The following is a 19,796-nucleotide window of genomic DNA, read 5'->3' on the forward strand; positions in this document are numbered from 1 at the left end:
TTCTCCTCCGCTCCGCGACACCAGGTCGCTCTCCCTGCCACAGGGCCTCTGCACGTGCTGTCCCTCTGCTGCCTGGGACATCTGAGTGCGTCTCCCTCCTCTCCCTCTCCCTCCTTCTCACCTCCAAACACACCCCTGCCTGACACTGACTGCTGCCCTTCCTGCCCTTCCTCCGGGCCCTGCCGCTCTCCAGCATCAGATTACGGATCTGTGTGAGTGTCCACTTCCTGCTCTAGGACACGCTCGGTCTGGCGAGGGCACGCAGACCAGGTCATCGGGGCATCCTGAGCACCTTCGGCAGTGCCTGGCCCACGGCAGACACCCAGTGATTCTGAGTGAATGAGCAATTCTTCTCCCAATGGGGACTCTCGGGCTTAGACTGGTGCTACCAGCTCACCCAGCAGGGGGTGCTGAGTGGGGACTTGAGCCTCAGTCTGTGACCCCCCCAACAACAACCACACTACCCCCCGTTTGTCCTCAGTCTTCCCACAGCACTGAGCCACCGTCAGACTGGATGCCCCTTGGAAGAAGCACCGATTGAACTGGGGCCAACCACGGCTCACCCCTACATTTCATCTGGATGAAGTCCAGCTGGTGGATGGCCTGCAGCAGCGGCTCGCTGTCCAAGGTCAGATCGAACTCTGCAGACACCTTCGGCTCCAGGGCACCTTTGACCCACTGCTCTTGAGACACCTGGACACGCTTGATCAGGGCGTCCGAGATCTTAAAGGGGAGCACAGAGTTCAGGGTTCCAGTTTGCAAAGGAAAACGGGGGCAGCCAGTGGTGAGGAAGGGAGTGGGAAGGGGACAGGCGGGCCGTGCTAGGCCATAGCAGGGACTGAGTGACCCCTTCCCCACCCTCACAGCACCAGCCATACAAGCTTCACTGGATTGCTTCGGTCTTGTTTTAAAAGCACCGTCGTGTTAAGTATAAAACGATGCAGGACGGCGCTTGCCACTTTAAGGAATTGGGCTTTAGTGAATATGATGCTGTCTCAAAAGCACAAAGGCATCCTTAGCTGGGTCCATTTTGCTAGAACTAGGACCTTGCCAAGCGAAGCGTACTAGCAGTTTACCCCAGATCTCAGGAAAGTACGTCCCCAGCCCCCAGAGCTTGGAAGCTGCCTCCCCACTGTGAACCTCGTCTGAGTGGGTCTGCAGCTCCAGGCTCTGGCTGCGTCACACCCACAGCCCCGCTGTCCTTCGCTGGGAAGTCCTGCTCGCCAGAATGTGCATGTGTCGCAGCAGGGCCAGGGCCCCGTGCACGCTTCTCGGGGAATTGCTGAGGCCGCATCCTCTCCCCACGGACAGAGCTGAATCCCGGTGTGCTCCTGAGTCAGCTCAGTGCTGGGGAGATGCGGCAGGCCTGTAGGACTGCACGCCGGCCCATGGGCCCTGCTCCCAGCTTGTTTGGTGAGGCCTGTCCTTTGCTATTTGCAGGGAGATGCTGAAGTATGGCACCCTGGGCCTAGAGAGTATGCTCTTTCTCCTCCTCTCTTGGGAGCGACGCACGATTAGGGTCATGGCTAGTGAGAGTCAAGGCCGAGATCAGACTCTGGGTCTTCTGGAATCATGAGCGAAGGAGAACCTGCCTAAAAGCTGGGCTGGTGTGGGGGTAGCAGTCCAACTGGAGGAAGCCCACCTGCAGGAACCCGGAGGGGTCGTTCTCCTTGATCACCTCCAGGCAGTACTCCATCAGCCCGGTGGACTGGCGCAGCTTCAAGGTGCAGTGGTTGATCTGGTCCCAAACCATCTGCAGTAGAAAGAAGCCTCCAAGTTACCGTCTCACAGAGAAAGGACAGCCTGGCCCTGGAGAGTCAGGAACTGGCAGAGGCAGCCCGGAGGGGGCAGCGCTGATCCATGCTACCTCATGCGTGCTCCTCTCGCGGCTCTCCTGAGTCCCACACGTCCTCTGTATGTGGGAATACATGGACTCACTTCCCAACCAGCAAGGCCGCAACACCCAGCACAGAAAACTTAAAATCTGGGGAACCAGCAGTTAGCGTAATGGCTATGTCGCTGGACTCTCACGTGGTTGACCGCGGTTCGAGTCCCGGATCCGGTGGCTTAAAACTCACACCGGGCGTGTGTGCGTACGTGCCCAAGATCCCGAGAGGAGAATAGAGGAGAAGGGATTGCGGCATGACCATCCCCCCTGGGGGGTGATTTCTCGCTTTCTGTCTCTATGTCTCTCTGTCTGTCTGGCGAGCGCACGCGCCCTACAGTGAAAATCTCTCAAAAAAAAAAAAAAATCTGGACAGTAATGCCCTGGAAACTGGAGACACTCGAAGGGCCTCACTGTTCCATTGTCAACCACGATCGTCGCCAACACGCATTCCTTCTCTCCTCGAAAGGGCTCTTCTCCGCCTCATTTAGCAAATGTCCCCGACATAGGTGGAGCTTCTCAGAGCCCTTCCTTAGGCAAGAGCACTCATGCACCTGCCTAAGCCAGGAGCTCAGTGTAAGGTGAGGGCGAGCCTCACTTCCACCCCTGCCCTGTGGGATCCACACTGCTGCTGATGGTGGGTGTGTGGATGAGGCTGCAGGGAGAGCCTGCAGGAGGCGGCAGAGCTGGCAACCTGAGCGGAGCCAGCTCACTGTCAACAGTCACTTCTGTTCTGCAAGAGATCAAAAGTGTCCCATAGGAATGGGATGTAGGTAGGAGGGGGTGGGATTCTGGCTTGAAAGCAACAGGACACAGGGATTGGACTCAGCTCCCAAGGAACAGCCTGGTCCTGGCTGCTGCCAAGTCACTTGAGTGTAACTGCTGGCGGTCACCCCACTCGCGCATCCCACTCTTGCCTGGTTCGTTCATTCCTTTGTGCATCACTCAATTAACATGACCTTACTGTGTCGCCCGTGGGCTCCACCCCCCACTGGGTGCCGAGGACACAGTAGGGGTCAGTGCCCCGGCCACCAAAGTACTTACCTTCAGCTTGTGCTCTCTCTCTTTAGTCACCTTGGTGAGCAGCTTGGCTTTCTGCCGGGTCAGAGCGTCGACCAGGGCATCGCACTGAGCCACCAGGCAGGCTTCGTAGTCCAGTCCGTTTTCCTGGGGAGGCAGAGAGCCTTAGGGAGAAGATGCTGAGAGCTGATGGGTGCTGTGCACAAGGGGGTATTCAGACAGCTCGCCCAGAGGCGTCGGTGACATCGTTAAATCAGAAACTATACAAAAGTGAATCTCAGCACTGCGTGGTGGAGTGTTGGTAGTCATGCCAACCTTGCTCGTGGAGCCTCTCTTTCTTTCTTTCTTTCTTTCTTTCTTTCTTTCTTTCTTTCTTTCTTTGAGAGATTTTTGCTATGGGGCACATGTGCTCACCAGAGAGACAGAGAGAGATACAGAGAGACAGAAGGCAAGAAGTGGCACAGCCGTGCCCCAATTCCTTCTCCTCCATTTTTTCTTGCAATTTTGGGCACACATACACATGCACCCAGCATGAGTTGCAAATCAGCAGGTCTGGGACTCAAACCGCGGCCAACTACATGGGAGTCCAGCGACATAAACTCTAATGCCATCTGCTGGTTTCATTCACGGAGCCTTTGTAATGCCAAGAGAGACTGCTGAGGACAAATGAGGGCAGGATCCAAGTTATGTGCAGTATAATCCCATATATATGGGGTGTGTGTGTGTATGTGTGTGCGTGTGTGTATGCTTGTGTGTTTAAAGTAATGGACAACACACATCAACATGCTTAGAGTGGTCGCTTCAGGTGGTGAGATATCCATAACTTTTTCTTAGTTTTATTTTTTCCTTCTTCCTAAAATTTGTGTAACATATACGTTTGCTTTTTATAATCGGAAGTAAAACAAAACACATAGTTCTCTTGCCATAAGGCCTGTCTTTCTCAGTTCTATTTATTTAAAGCAATTTCTCAAGTGTCTTTATTTTATCCATGAGAAAGAATGTGTGCACACATACGAGAGAGGACACGGGAAGAAGACAGCTGTCTGCCCCCAAGGAGCAGGGCCTCAGAGGAGCCAGCCTGCCCCGTGTTGACCTGGGGCCTCCCAGCCCCGTAAGGTGAGAAAGTAGCTCACTGCTCTCAGCCGTCCTGTGACGCATGGCTGTTGGCGGAGCACGGCCAGCACAGGGCTCTGACTACCCCACCTCGGGGCTGGAGTCTGCACTGTGACCTGATAGGCAGGAAGGGGCTTACGGGAGTAGTCAGCCTTGTTTCTCTTCTCCATTCAGACACGTGAGTGCCTTCTGGGCTCCTGGTGTGTACAAACAGCCCCACTCTGTGTGCACATACGGCAGCACACGTGTGTGCACTCACTACCGAAACACAGGCCTCCCCAAGGCCAGCGGCTGCGCCTCTTTGATCTTCCTGTCTGTGTCAGGCTCAGTACATGACACACAGCAGGAGCTCGGCTCATACATGACGTGGTAAGTGGTGTGTTCATGTTTCCCTGCATTGACTAACAGGCGTATTGGGTACTGATGTAGCACAGGCCGACCCCGCAGGGCCTCCAGGTCGTGGGCAGCTGGTCACCTCACCGCTTTCCAGCTCTCTACTGGGAGATTCTCCCTAACGGCTTCGAATAAAACTCCCTTCCATGTCACGTGTTCCTCGTGTGTCAGTGCATGCCACATGCAGCACCCGTAGCCCGGAAGGCATGCTGTAGCACGCTCCCACCTCCTAGTGGTCACTACGGACAGAAGGCTGTCAGGGTGTTCCCTTTCTTACCCGGAGCTCCGTGCACTTTGCCAACCTGGGACAGAGTGTCCCAGCCCCGAGTCGCGCGGTCCCAGCCCCAAGGCGCACTCACCTGGATCTGCTGCAGGATGTTCCTGAGCTGGACCAGAAACTCCTTTGCTTCCTTCGCCTTGTCAGAAACTCCATTCAAGGCCTGAGATAATTGTGCCTGATAAAGATACCACGAATTACAGAGTGAAAGTAGGTGTTAAGAGCACACAGTTTGCACTTTGGAATAAAAGCTTATAAGGGGGGGTGGAGCTGATCCCACGAGCAAGCGAGCAAGCAGCTCACTTATGAAGAGACCTCTTCAGACCCCGTCCCTGCAGGCCATGGGTCCCTGCAGCCCGTGCTCCGGTTTCCTGCCAGCGCGAGCACCCTGTGGTAAGAATACTTTAAACAATTGCTCAGTGGCTGAATGAGAAGCGAAATGACTGGCTGCCTGCAGGCACTTGCTAAGCATGGAGCAGACCCAGCAGGCCCATCACGCGACGGGCACCTTCCCAGGGCGGCCCAGCAAGCTTCCGCCTGCCGGAGCACCTGGTGAGTGCAGCTCGGGCACCCTCTGCCCAGCATCCGGGCCAGCAGCCCAGGCCTCCCCCAGGCCAGCTGACCTGCTTCCCACCTGGCGAGGAGCCTATGATCAGATGGTTCTGAGGAAACTCTTGACCTTAGGCGACACTGGGCAGGAGGGGAATGATCGCACAGTGAGAGGTCTCTGCAGCCTGGCTCACTGGGCTCCCACCTGAGTCCCCTCCTGGAGAGGTCATCTGAGGGCCAAGCACCCCAGGACCCTCCGCCGAACCCTGGGGGACAGTGTACGGTGTCCTCCCCACACACACGCTGTCCTCTCCGCCCCAGAGCCTCCGCGTGTGAAATGACCGCAGGTCACCTCCTCTTACCCAGGTAACGACACATGGAAACCAGGCGTGCTGATTTTAGCGGAAAAGGAGCAAAGGGTTTTGGCGTAAAAGGACGACTGGTCTCTTTTGGCAACATGGGGATTTTGCTTGAGCATTTTGAGGGACATGTTTAGTTTTCTCCATGGGGACCCTTTGGAGTGCTAGCAGAGGACACGGAAAAGTGTCCCTTTCTGGTCCGAAGGACGAACCTGCCATTTGAGAAAGGACATGGAGTGTTCAGTCTTAGCGTATGTTGGTTACACCAAACTCTTCGGAAGAAAGGAGATATCAAAGGGAAGAGGAATCTTAGTTAATGACTGTAAATTTTAACATGAATCAAAAAAGCTGCGATTTATAGATTTAATCTTCCAGTCCCTTTAAGGGTGGAATTATGTTCCCACAGAGCCCGAGTTCACAGACAGCACAAAACCTGTTCGGGCCACCTGGCTGGGTGGAAGCCGAGGCCAGAGCCCGCCCCAGGTCTTGTCAGCAGCCCTCACCAGCTCCGCTTTGCTGGGCACTCTGGGAAGCCAGCTTGCACCCTTCGAGGCCCTGCACTCATGTTCTAGACAGTGCTGGAGGCTGACTATGCATGAGGCCTGAGCACCCTGGGCCAATGATGTTCAAATCCCGGCTCTGGTACCCTCTAGCCCATAGCCCTCTGGACGGTTCATCTTGTAGCTCTGTAGTGACCACCCCACCGTGATGTGGTGTCCATACCTGTGACCACCATTAGGGCTCCGACTCTCAGGTGAGTAATGCCACCCAAGCACTCCTGGCCTCTCTTCGATTGCTTCTAGGTCTGCAGTCTACAGGTGCATCTAAACTACCCAGCTGGATGCCCATAGAGACACGGTCTCCATGGAGAAGCCCCTAAGTCAACTCCTTCTAAACTTGGTCCCTGTTCTCTGACATTGGAACCACCCATTAGGAGACCAGGAAGTTAGACAGAGGGCTTCAGAACAAGACAGTCCAGCTTCTCACTTTACACACAAGGAGGCCATTTTTTTCTTTTTCTTTTCCCCTTTTTTAAAGAATTATTTTTATTTAACCTTATTTATTTATTTTAATTTGATCAGAGAGGGACAGAGCAAGAGAGAGAGAGAGAGAGAGAGCGAGAGAGAAAGGAGAGAGCAAACTGCCAGGTCCGGGACTCAAACCATGGTTGGCCACGTGGGAGTCCGATGTCCTTAACTACCAGCCCACCTACTGGCCCCTCATTTTATTTTTTAAGAAATATTTATTTAATCAATTAAAATTTTTGAGAGATTTTTGCTATAGGGTGCATGCACTCACCAGAAAGAGAGAGAGAGAGACAGAAAGCGAGAAATCACCCCCAGGGGGGATGGTCACGCCGCAATCCCTTCTCCTCCATTCTCCTCTCAAGATCCTGGGCACACACGCACATGCGCCCGGCGTGAGTTTTAAGCCACCAGGTCTGGGATTCTAACCGTAGTCAACAACGTGGGATCCAGCACCGTAACCATTACTTCATCTGCTGGTCCCGTTATTATTTTAAAATTTACTATAGGGCACACGTGCTCACCAGAGAGAGACAAGGAAAGTGAGAAAGCAAGATGCCAGGTCTGGGACTTGAACCACCGTTGGCCACACGGGAGTCCAGCGCCTTAACCACCATACCACCTGCAGGCCCGAGGAGGGTGTTTCTGGTGAAGCGTGTGAAGTACAGAGGAGTGTATAATGGACATGTATATGTGAAATAGATGGCATACAAAAAGTACATATAATGCACACGTTACATAGACAGTGAATTCGAAGACAATCAGGTGCCGCACTGTGAGGGGCGCTCGGGTGCACGCCTGGGTGCGGTGGCACTCGTAAACGTGGGCACTTTTCTTTCTTTTAACCTAAAGCTTTCTGTGAACTTGTCCAACATCTTAAAGTTATTTCATAAAGAGTAAGAATAAAATAATACTCTCATTTTAACATAAAGGGGCTAGGAACTACTGTCCACCTGCTTGAGGAGCCTGGGGAAGGAACCCACATGAGCACGGATTTTGGGTGCGCCTTTCTCACCTATGGGATCTCCCTTCGGCCCTACCCACCCCTGCAGCCTGGTAAAGGGCAACCCCGGGGAGAGCTGCAGCCAGGTGGGCGGCGTGTCAGACGGGTCCTGGGCTCGAGGCAGCCTGCCCCGTTGCCAAGGCCGTGTGCAATTACTTGACGAAGGCCACGGCTTGCAGGGCACTCGGAACTGACTCCCGCCACCCAACGACTCCTCACTGCTCCCTCTCCAGCCGGCTCAGTGAACGCCATCTCCCCACTCGGCAACGTCCTTCCCTGCCAGCCGACTCAAGGCCCAGTCCCTCGGCTGTCCCGCTCTCCCTGGCTCTGCCTCTCTGGCTGTCCTTCCCACCCTCGTGTCAAACTGGGTCCGCGGACCCTCGTTCTTTCCTCCTGCCTTGTCTCTTCCAGCCCCTCTGCCTCGATGCCCCCAACCCCACCTCCAGCTTGCTTACTCTCTTTGTTTTTTTCTTTTTCTTTTTTTAAATTCCTAGGGAGTGTGTGCTCTTGCTGGAAGAGACAGAGACAGAGGGGTAGAGAGTGAGAAAGCACCCCTCTCTTAGGGAATGGTCTCCTTTGTCTCTTCTTTCAGAATTTTGGATACACATGCACATGTGCCCAGCATGTTTTTCAACCCTCTGGGTCCAGGACTTGAACCATGTAGTCAGTCACATGGGATGCAGTCACCTTAATCACCATGCTACCAGCTGGGCCTCTCCCTCTCCAGCTTTGCCAACCAACATCCAGCCACCTACAAGGACCCTTCCATCCCCTCCTCCTGAAGCTTTCACTACCCTCCCCAAGTGGAGCGCCCTTCCAACTCCCAGAACGGGGCCTGGCTCCCAGGACCAATCTTGTCTTTAGCTGGGTGGCCTGGGTGGCTGCCGCAGCGCCCTGTCCTGTGGCTGGGCCCCACCAGCTGTCCGAGCCCCTCTGAGCCACACAACGGGTGGCATGGTGCCAACACACGAGCGCTCCCTGGATATCCATGCCAGTGGGTCAGGTTTGCTCTAGATTCCGTCCGCCTGGCTCCCTGTCATTCAGGCCTCAATCCTCTCACACGCTGGGCATGATTAAACGGCCATGTGGGCCGCCTGAACCCACTGTTTCTAGGGCACAGAACCCCATATGGTCCCGGGCACCGGCTGGCCGCCCCGACCCAGAGACTGGCACACTTTTCATGACTTCGGGTGTTAACTATTTCTAGGTCAGCCACCACCTCCAACCTGGCCTGGCTCTAGTCACACTAGATAGAACTCCCTGACCCGCTCACTCCCTCCCTGAGCAACCCAGCCATAGCTGGGTCCCCTGCCCTGCAGCCCACACCCCACCCCGAGCCGGCACACAGTGGCTTTGTCCAGTCTTCTTCGAGCAGCCAGAACCAGCCTGGTGGGCAGCCTAAAGGGCTCAGAAGTGCAGTGCTGAGCCTCGGCCACCACCCCCCACCTCCCACCGCCCCGCACAGAGGCAGGTGCAGCACCAGACCTACAGACAGAAACAGAGCAGCACTTTGGGGCCAGCATGTGGCATAGTGGTTAGGTCGATGGACTCTCACATGCCTGACCACAGTTCGCGTCCCGGACCCAGAGGCTTGAAACTCATGCTGGCAGGTGTGCATGCGTACGTGTCCAAGATCCTGAGAAAACAATGGGCCAGAAGGAAGTGTGGCATGGCCATCCCCTCTGGGGGTAATTTCTGATTCTCTCTTGGTGTGTCTCTCTCTGGTGCCCTTATACAGGGGACATTTGGACACAGAGGCAGACATGGACACGGGGAGCATGTCACATGAGGATGGATTATGCTGCTATGGAACTACCAAAATGAAAGACAGACCTGGAGAGGTCTTCCCCAAAGCCTCCCAGGGGAGGGCGCCAGGCCCTGCTGGCACTGGGTCCGGACCTCGGCCTCCAGGCCTGTGAGCTACAGGTGCCTGTGGGTCTGAGCCTCTGGGCTGAGGTGCGTTGGGTGCATCCACGCAGCCCCAGACACTAATACTGAGGACTTAGAGTAGGAGGCTCCCAGCCCAGCAGCTTAAACCTGAATGCCGGGGTGAGCCCTGGCCTGCCCTGGCCTGCCCTGGCTGGAGGAAGGCAGTCTGTCTCGGCCAGTGTCCTCTTGTTGTTCCTCTGGCCTTGGGGTTCAGGCAGAGCACAGCCCAGCCTCTCAGCCTGCCTGTCCACTTTCCCCTGTTCACCGACTTATTCATTCAGCAGACTTCTGCGGCACCCGCGATGTGGGAGGTGTGGGGACCACACTCGCCCTGCCTGCGCTAATCTGCAACCCAGCTCTTACCTCCCAGGGACCCTCTTCCCTCCCAGAGTTAGCAGCCTTCATGCAGCTGCCACTGGCCACAGCCCTGTGTCCACTCAGGATACGTGCCTGCTTCCGTCGCCTTCCCAGAATCCGTCCTCATTCCCTGTGGCCTCTTGCATACCTCAGTGGTCACCCTTGTCACTGTCTGTTTTAGGTTCCTGCCTGCAGCCCTCTCTGAATCGCGACTTCTTGAGTGAGCAGTTCATTTGCCTCTGGGTCTCCAGGCCAGCGCCTGTGCAGAACAGGGTCTCAACAGCGTGTTCTGAATTAACAGTTTGGCACTCTGCTTTAGGCGCGGTGAGGAGCAAGGGTGGGCCCTGGCTTCCCAGAGTAGGGCTCCGGTGCCACCACCCTAGGTCACGTGTAGTTCTGCTCCTTGGGGCACCCATGCACCCCCCTTCCCAAGCTGCCCACCCCAGAGAGGGCTTCTTCTCAACCGCAGGGACCCTGGTCTTCCTGTTCTTAACAACCAGGACCCTTCACCACAATCTCCCAGTCTTGTTCGAGAAGCTGGCTCTTCCGCATGGGAGTCTGGGGTACTGGAGTCTGGGCCCTAACAGCCTTCATCCTGACAAGGGCGGGCACCTGCCCGAACTGGGGGCCAGCAGGGTGCCACCTCCTTGGAATTGGAAACTGAGCAAGGTAGCAGAAAGACCTGGAAAGGGAGGGTTTGTTCTGAAGTTTCCTGACCAGTCTCCAGCCATCAGACCACACCCACAAGTCCTGTTTCTCAGCACATGGGAAGCCTTCGGGGCCAGACACCTGGCTGAGATCCCAGCTCCCCGGGTCGGTGCTGTGGGTGGACCCCTTTCTCCTCCTCCAGCAGGTGCCTTCCAGGGGTGCCGTGAGGAGGGCTGAGCTGATACCGCGAGTGCTGGGAAGGACCTGCACACGCTCCCTGCTGTCTGTGCACGCCCTGTTGTCGGTTTCGAACCTGGCTGTCAAAGCTCCCACTGATCCTGTGAGTACTTAGGAAAATGTGTTATTTTTCCAATAAATTCCCTTTGATTCAACTTAGACGGAGCTGGCTTCTTTTTCTAGCAACAGAGGACTCTCCCATCTAGCTGTTAGGAGACTAGACGCTCACGAAGGAAGCTGTGTTGTAACTCGTGATTCCTGCCGAACCTTCATACAGACAGTCCCTCCGAGATGGAGATGGTGAAAGGCCCCTTCTTTCCCCACCACCCTCAGCTTTAGACTCTGACTCCCAAATGCTGTCTCAGACTTCCCAAGGAGCCCCTGTACCAGGTGAGCATGCGGCAGTGGGTGGGAGAGTCCAGCTTGCTCAAGCTGTGGGCGTTGACAAGCCGAAACTTTCTCAGCTAGGACTTAATACTGAGGTCAGAAACACGAAGGGGCAGGGCTGACGGGAGATCTCACAGGGAACTGGCTTCCTAGCATTAGATACACCGACAGGCATCCAGGCACTTCTCATTCTGACAAGGGGCCGGTTCCTGCGCAGTCACCCTCAAGAGCTCTCATGCACAGGAGCCAGATCCAGAGTAACTGGGAAATCCATGCCCTCCTGGGACTCAGGCCTGACAGTTCCTGTTTAAGTTAACAGGCAGGGCAGCAGCCGTGCCCACCACCGTCGAGACACAAGCCGTCTTCACATAATGTCACGCTGCTCCGGGCTCTGGGCCTTTGCACTTGCTGTTCCTCGTCTGACATGCCTTCTCCCAGCTCTGCCAATGTCCACGCTCACTCAGACCTCAGCTCACATGTCCCTGCACCCCTTGCCTGACCTCCCCCCCAAGTCTGTTGAGTCGTCCCTTTTCGTCCCTTTCCCAGCATCTCTGCCGTCTTGCACCTCATTCCATTCTACAGTCACTGTGCACTTACTGGCTTTTTGGCAGGGGAGGGGGAGGGTTTTGCTATAGGGTGTGTGCGCTCGCCAGAAAGACAGTGACAGAGAGACAGAAAGTGAGAAATCACCCCCCAGAGAGGGTGGCCATGTCACAATCCCTTCTCCTCCATTCTCCTCTCAGGATCTTGGGCACACACGCATACACGCCTGGCGTGAGTTTAAGCCACCGGTCTGGGACTTGAACCGCGGTCGACTACATGGGAGTCCAGCGACATAGCCATTACGCTAACTGCTGGCCCCATTTACTGTTTTGTTTTTTTTTTTCCCACTAAGTTGTGTGCTCTTAGGACATGGAGATCTTGCTTGTTTTATCTTTGTAAAGGCTACAAGTGTCCAATAAATATTTATTAAGTAAATCAATTACTTTTTAAGAACACAACATGACAAGGACATTTGTGAAATGAGCCAAGGAGCAGGAGCAAGGACAAGAACTCTGTTTTCGCTTTACATATGGTATGCAATATAATATTAGGATAATCATGCAATTTTACTTCTTACACTCTGGGGCAAATTACAGTAAAAAAGGCCCTCATTTGTCATCAGCCACATGAAGATATTAGGCCCTGTTTGTGAGTGTGAGGAATACTGCAAGCTGTCACTTTTAAACTTGCTCAGAAAGTGCTAGATGTGTGTTTCTACCATTTTGAATTACAGCAAAAGAAAGAGAAAATCAAGCAAAATCAAAGTACTCAGAAAAATGTTCCAAATAGAGAAAAGAAGTTGAAAGGACATTCAGGTCATCAAAAAGACTGTTTACTCCCCACTGGGCAGCGTTTTATGCCAAGAGTCGTATGTATGACAGGAAATATCTTATCTATAGCTGAGGGGATCAACGGGAAACCCCTTCCTCCTAAAAGGAAAAAAAAAAAAAATCTAAACGTGGGCCTAGCAGAGAACATTGCATTATTTTAAGTGTTTTCCAATCTGAGAGGTATTATTCACCCCCTCCAAGTGAGCTGATACGATGGTGATGTTCACGTGGAAGACGGGAAATGAGGCGAGTGGTGCTGTCTACACCAGGCACAGTCCGCCTGAAGTCTGTTAGTGGCAGGAAACAGGAGCACATTCCTATTCCTTGATCTAAACATTTCCGAGAAACCTTTAGTTTTTGTGACAGAAACCAGGGTACTTCTCAGAATTAGAGTAATTTTCCAGAGTATTCTAGTTCTCTTTGATTTTACTCAAGCAGGCTTTTTCCCCCTTGTTTATTCATCTATTATTTTCAAAGGGATTTAAAGTAGCTTTCAAGGACCTATAAAATTTATGATGACATAACTTAAAATTAAAAAAAATAAATAACGCTCCATGGCAAAAATGAAGACCCCCTTGCAGCCAAGGGAAGGGAGAAGAAAAACCATTTATTTCTGAGTGATGTGCAGAAGAGTCGAGGACTCCTATGGTAAGACACCCTTCTGCTAGGGCAGGACAAGTGAGAAATGTGGGCAGGAGCAGAAGGGGGCTGATCAGTAGACTTGACACAGTGTAGGAAAGAATCAGTGAGCTTGAAAAATAACTCAACTAGAGACAAAAGACTGATTAAAGAAAGGAAGAACAGAGCATCTAAGAACTGTAGGGCAATTGCATACAATCTAATACACGCTGCCATTAGAGTCCCAGAAGGATGAGAGAGAGAAAATAGACTAGAATAATTATTTGAAGAGACAGTAGATAAGAATTTTCCAAAAACAATGAAAGACACCAAACCACAAGTCCAAGGAGCTCAGAGAACTGCCCCCCGAAACACACAGGATGTGAATGAATAATCTTCTCTCTCCTTCAGCTGCCTCTCTCCTAATTCAAGTCTCACATTTATAATCCAAACTATTGCAATAGCCTAGTTGGTCCTCCTGCCACCACTCTTACCCCGCATCTTCTATTTTCCAAACGGAAATTGGAGGGGTTTTTGTGTTTTGTTTTGTTTTTTAATCACTCTCTTGGATGTTGTGGCAGGTGGTTGGGGTGCTGGACTCCCACATGGCCAACTGTGGTTTCAGTCCTGGATCTGGCAGCTTGTTTTCTCACTTTCTCTCTCTCGCTCATTCTGTTTTTTACAAAAAAAAAAAAAAGTGATTATGATAAATAGAATAAAATAAGTGAATCTTAAAAAAAATCAGTCTCAGCTTACAGCTATCCAGTGGTAACTGCACTTACCACTGCATCCAGCCTGTCCCCTGTATCGCCTGCCCTGCCCATCTCCCTGCTCTAGCCACTTGTGTATTGTCTTCATTCTGTTCCAAACCCATGGCCCATTTCTGTCCTTCAAGCACATTAGTCATCTTTCCACCTCTGGTTCTTGACTTTGCTTTCTCTGTGAAATATGCCACCTTCAGAATCATGCAGCGTTGGGTCCTTCTCACCCAGTCTTCGAGCCTCAGCTTGAGCACATCCTCAGAGAGCTCCGCCAGCCCTCCCCTCCAAAGAAGTCTGTGTAAGCACTTTTTAGCACACTGTTTTTACTTTCATCTTAGTACTTACCACTAGCAGAAATTAGCTATTTTACTGATTTGTATGTATATTATCTTTCTCTTATTGATGCTTTTGAGAGAAGAAAATCCTCCGTGTCCTGAGAGTTAAGAACAGTGCCTGACGTGACATAGACCTTAGACTCATTCACTGACCGAATAAGTAATTAGGTGAATTGAAGAGTAAATACTCATCAAAGGCATAAGCTCGGAAGAAAGACATTATGGTCAAGAGCCGTCATCAGCTTTGATGTTATTACAGTAAACGCCAGTGATTACTTTTAGTATGTGGGTACACAGCTCGCTGACAGGTAAAGCCAACCAACCGTATGGCAATGGAGACGCTGATGTCTCAGTTCTGCTTTGTATGAGGTCTGCCAATTCCAGTGACTCACATTTCACTGGTTTCCTGGTTTCCTAGCTGCCACCCAGAATCGAACAATAAACAATGATTGAGAGGCCAGATAAATACAAGTATTTGACTAAATTTCCTAATACATCCTTGACCTAATTTTTTTAAACGACTCACTGAACAGACTTTTCAGAGACCATGTGACTAGGCTCAGCCCCTCCATCTGGAGCGAGAACTGGCAGGTGTCCACACTCCTATTCGATTTATCTGTCACTTAGTCTCTCGGCCTCCTTGGCCCCACCTCACCTTGCCCTGTCCTTGCAGATCCTTCTCTACCCTCTCTCTCCTCCAAATCATTTCTCTCCCCTTTGACCACATGCCAAAGAGGCCGTGTTCTTTTATCCCCTCTAGTCCTCAAACTCTTTTGTCCTATGTGCCCTAGCCAAGGCAATTCGCCTCTCCCTTCCCACTGCCCTACTTGACTCCTTCTCATTCTGCCCTATTCCAGTTTGCAGACACCTCCTGCCCTTCAGAGAGCCCTGCCCATCTTGGGCCAAGTCGTCTGTGAGCCCCATAGCATCCCTCAGCACCCACAGTCTTCTTAACTTTAAGATGCTATTGGTGCTCAGAGTGATGAATGAAATGCTGGTTCAAATCTCTCAGACCCCCTAAGTCCATTTACTGAAAGGACTCACCCATTTCTCAGACAACTTGCAGTGAGAGTCATGTGTCTGGTACCCTAGAGCTCAAAAAAGAGCCCATCGCTGTTTCTCAAACTTTAATGTACACCTAGGGCTGTTGCTAGAACACAAATTCGGAGTCAGCAGGACTGTGTGAAATGCACAGTTCTGCATTTCCAGTAAGCTCCCAGGTGATGCTGATACGGCTGGGCAATGGGCCACGCTTCAGAGACAAGTTCCTCATCTAGATGTCAATGCACTTTTTTCCTATCAAGGGCCAGATAAAAAGCATTTGGGAGAGACAGCAGGTGGTATAGTGATGAAGGTGTTGGACTCCCACACATGCAATCATGGTTAGAGTCCTGGACCTGGTGGCTTGAAACATACCAGGTGCATGTGCGTGCATGCTCGAAATCCTAAGAGAATGAAAGAGAAGGAATTGTAGTGTGGCTAGCCCCCCCGGGGGGGATTTCTCACTTTCTCTCTCTCTCTCTGTCTCTCTGTCTCTCTCTGGAGAGTGCACATGCTCTAATAGCAAAATAACCTCTTTAAAAAAAGCATTTTGGTTCTTCAAGGCATAATCTCTGTTGCAACGACAGTCATGCACCACATACAATATTTCCATTAAAGACAGACTGGACTGCATGTACAATGGCAATCCCATAAGATTATACCATGTGGCCTTGAGGTGTAGTAGGCTATGCTGCCTAGGCTTCTGGAAGTACACTCTGCGATGTTTGCAGAAGGATGAAATTGCCTGAGGATGCATCTCTCAGAATGCACGGAGCTACAGACTTCCGACTGTCCAGAGTTCTTGATGAGCGCTTGTCTCTACCTGCCGTTAAGCCACACATGACTGTATTTACCTTGTCCAAAAGCCACTGTAGCCAAAACCAGACAGAGGTGATACACAGACTAATGAGTGTAGCCATGTTCCAAGAAAGCTTTATAGGCTGGCCCCCTTGCACAGGGGTTAAGTGCTGTGCGTTGGGAGCCAAATCCCACATGGCTGACCACAGTTCAAATCTTACCCCAGCGGTTTGAAACACATGCCAGGCACGTGTGCATGTGTGCCAAAATCCTGACGGGGAGGGAGAAACAGAGGAAAAAGGATTGTGCTGTGAACATATTCCATTGGTGAGTTCTTCCTCTCTCTCTCTCTCTCTCTCTCTCTCTCATCTCTCTTTCCTTCTTTCTTTTTGGTGAATATACGTGCCCTCTGACAATAAATAAAAAAGAAGTTTTAGAAACAAATTCATTTACAAAAAGAGACAGTGGGCCACAGTTGCCAACCCTTTCCCTAGTCTGTCTCAGAGATTAAGAGATCCCTCCGCTCTAGAGCACTCTGTGTTGCTGGCACCCGCAGGGAAGGCCCCATGGCCATGAGTGTCCACTCACATAAAAGCCCTCCCACCGCAGGCTAAACATACAGCATTACCCCAGCCGCCTAGTGACCACTGCAGCACGTTACGGCACACCCATGAATCGTGACAGGAGGGCCATCCGCTCCCAATCTGTGTGGTCATCTTCAGTTCTACCCTTTTTACCTCTGCATAGTCTTCCAAGGGGCCCGCAGTAACCCTCTCTGCCTGGCTCTGAGAAAAACAACTCCATAATTAAGAGGCAAAGTGCAACACTCAGAAAGCCGCCCTTTCTTATCCTTTCTTTCAAAACACATGGGACCTCCCCCCCTCAGAAGTTCTTTGAATTGGTTAATTCTCTTCTAGGAGAATTATATAAAACACATTTAGCCAAGACCTTAGGTTGTTAACACTGTTTTTAAAAGGTGATAATTCATCTTGTCTTAAAATAGATCTCAGTGTCACCTATATGTTTCTTCACCCAAGGATCACTTATCAGAAGCAAGGTCCAGTCACACCAGAGAAGCAAAAAAAGCAGGTTTGGATGAAGCCAGCTTTGGTCCGGAATGCTAGGGGAAGGCTGTTGTCCAGGTTCTAGCTCTGGGAGCGCAAGTGGGCTTTGCCATGAATGCTGGGATTTTTAGACAATGATAATGAAAAGAATCTAGAGCCTTCAGATCTCTTAAAGAGTTCATGCCACCACAGTGGGAGTCCAAAACGCAGCACTCTGGTTCATCCCCCTGAAGCAGCCTCCCTCGCAGCTCACCAGTCTAGATGCAAAGCAAGACCACAGCCCACCCAGTCCCTCCTCTCTCTTCTCCGGCTCTCCGTCCCTGGCTCCTCGTAGTGTGCTCAGTGATTTCCCTTCCTCTGTAAAAACAACAGCACCCGCTGAAGAACAGCAGTCTGGAAAAGAGGTTTTCACAGAAGCGTCTCAGTGTCCCCTCTGGATTTAGGAGGACGTCTTAGTTCCATGAGATGCTAGACCCTGCACAGCCATCTTCCCACAGGTCACCCTACCCACGCCAGCAAGCGGGTGTCACGTGTGCTTTCCGTATTTTCTCATAACTTTGCATTGTCAGTGGAGGGTAGAAATGTTTCGAAATGGCTGTTGACACCAAGCCAGAGGGGACCACTGATTCTCCCTACATGACTTTGGTTCTTGAGACCATAGCTCATCGTCCAACCTACTTGCCATGTAAGGCGCTTAATCTCGCTTAAGACTGAAAACTGTCGTCCCATCTCTCTTTGGTTTCCATCCTCACTAATTCTGAACATGTGGATGGCAACGCCCGGAATTAGTTTTGTCCCTTTAGGCTGGGAAATTTAACGGCTTTTGAAATATGAATGTGAGATTTAGAACATATACTTCCTGCTTGGTAATTGATCACAACATCTTTGCAAATGATTTCTTTATTTGTAAAATGATGCCTATTCACTTAAACCATGCAGTAAGTACGGGTGCCACAATTACCATGAAACGATAAGCAACAAAATGTCATGGAACGATAACTAATTCAAAGCAGATCTTTCCACTCAGCTCAAAGCTATTTTAGGACTCAGCATAAACAGAACTAAAAGTTACCAGCTCAGTTTTCCTCCAGGTGACTGAGTCAAGGAAGCCAAATGAGCAGTGTTGGTTGTTTCCCTGCAGCTCTCTGCAAGCCCACTGGTTTTAAGTATTAGGACTATAAAAATAACGGGTAACAGGTAATGGGCCAGGTACTGTGCCAGAGGCCAAACATATATTACACTTAATCCTTACCGCGATGACCCATGGTAGATATTTTTGATGTGATTAAAGCCCTGAGACAGAGCGGGGTCTCTCAATGGAAGCACCATGGACATTTGGGTCTGGGTAATGGTTGGGGGGGGGTTTCTCTGCAATGGAGGGTGTGTAACAACCTCCCTGGCCTCTCCCCACTAGATGCCAGCGGCACCTCTTAGATGTGACGACCCAAAATGTTTCAGACGTTGGCACCATCTGGAAGGGGCTGGGGGTGGGGGTGCAAATTGGCCCTGACTGAGGACCACTGTTTCCGAGCTAGGATTTGGACCCACATTCCTTTTCTTCCCATCTATTGTGCAAACTTCCTCTCCTGGATGAATTTGTAAAGTGTTCATTTGCTTTCTCATTTTTTATTTTAAAATGTTAAATTATAGTAACATATGCTCATCGTAGCAAATCGAACTATACGCAGTAACGACATTTTATGTGTGTGTGCATGATATATGTGTGTGTTTATATGAACAACTCCAGGCAGAAACGGTTAGTCTCTTTCTCTCTCGTCCATGCTCCTTCCTCTATCCGGCTGGGTGATGGAAGGAAGCCTTGGCCAATTCCTTTATTTTCCTGTGTCTCTCCTCCTAGCTCCAAGTTCGTATTTCTCCAAGTACATATTGGGCTGCTTGGAGACTTCTTGCCTCTTCCCAACGAGGGTGTATTGAGAAAGAGTGCACTAAATAATCCATGTCCAATTTGTGGGTGCACCTAGTAGTCCTTGAACAAGGGACTCTTAACTCTGTCAGGCCTCATTGATCTCTGGGAGCAGTGAGCTCAGTGGCTCAACTCAGACCTCAGGATGGAAACTATAGGTCAACGTTAGCGAGAAAGACCCCCACAGTCTGGCCTTAGAGCTTGACCAAGGGCCTGGCCAGATTTGATGGCTTCTCTTTTCTCTCAGAGTCAGGCCCAAGGACACATTGTCAGCCATAGGTTGCGGAGTGACACAAGTCACTGCAGAATGAGTCCCTGGGGAAGGAGGCTGTGGGCAGTCACAGAGGCAGGTGTGCCTGGTTGTCTTAGTAAGAGCTTCCACTGTCCCCAGTGAGGGTCCCAGGCAGGGTGAGGGCTCTCCCTTCTTAAAAGGGGGGCCAGGGCCAGCAGGTGGTGTGGTGCTTGAGGCACTGGATTCCCACAGAACCAACCATGGTTTGAGTCCCGACCTCACACCTCGAAACTCACACTGAGTGCATGTGCATGCATGCCTAAAATCCCAGGAAGAGGATGGAGAAGGGACTGAGGCCTGGCCATCCCTGAGGGGGTGATTTCTCACCCCCCCCATCTCTCTCTGGCAAGCGCAGGTAGCCTAAGGCCAAAAGAAAGAAAGAAAGAAAAAAAGAAAGAAAGAAAGAAA

At 51.4% G+C, this 19,796-nt stretch overlaps 1 protein-coding gene across 1 annotated transcript in view; it reads right to left on the reverse strand.

Moving 5' to 3' along the window:
* The window catches only part of TRIM67 (tripartite motif containing 67), a 33,817-nt gene that overhangs the window by 11,365 nt on the left and 2,656 nt on the right, over window positions 1-19,796 (reverse strand). The window contains exons 3-6 of the mRNA XM_014586801.2: window positions 4,771-4,866; window positions 2,930-3,052; window positions 1,643-1,753; window positions 564-723 (exon numbers count right to left, since the gene is read on the reverse strand). Of these exons, the coding sequence (XP_014442287.1) occupies window positions 564-723; window positions 1,643-1,753; window positions 2,930-3,052; window positions 4,771-4,866 (490 nt within the window). The remainder of the gene's footprint in view (window positions 1-563; window positions 724-1,642; window positions 1,754-2,929; window positions 3,053-4,770; window positions 4,867-19,796) is intronic.

The sequence above is a fragment of the Tupaia chinensis genome, unplaced genomic scaffold (assembly GCF_000334495.1).
Source record: "Tupaia chinensis unplaced genomic scaffold, TupChi_1.0 Scaffold000161_1, whole genome shotgun sequence".
Classification (NCBI taxonomy): Eukaryota; Metazoa; Chordata; class Mammalia; order Scandentia; family Tupaiidae; genus Tupaia; species Tupaia belangeri.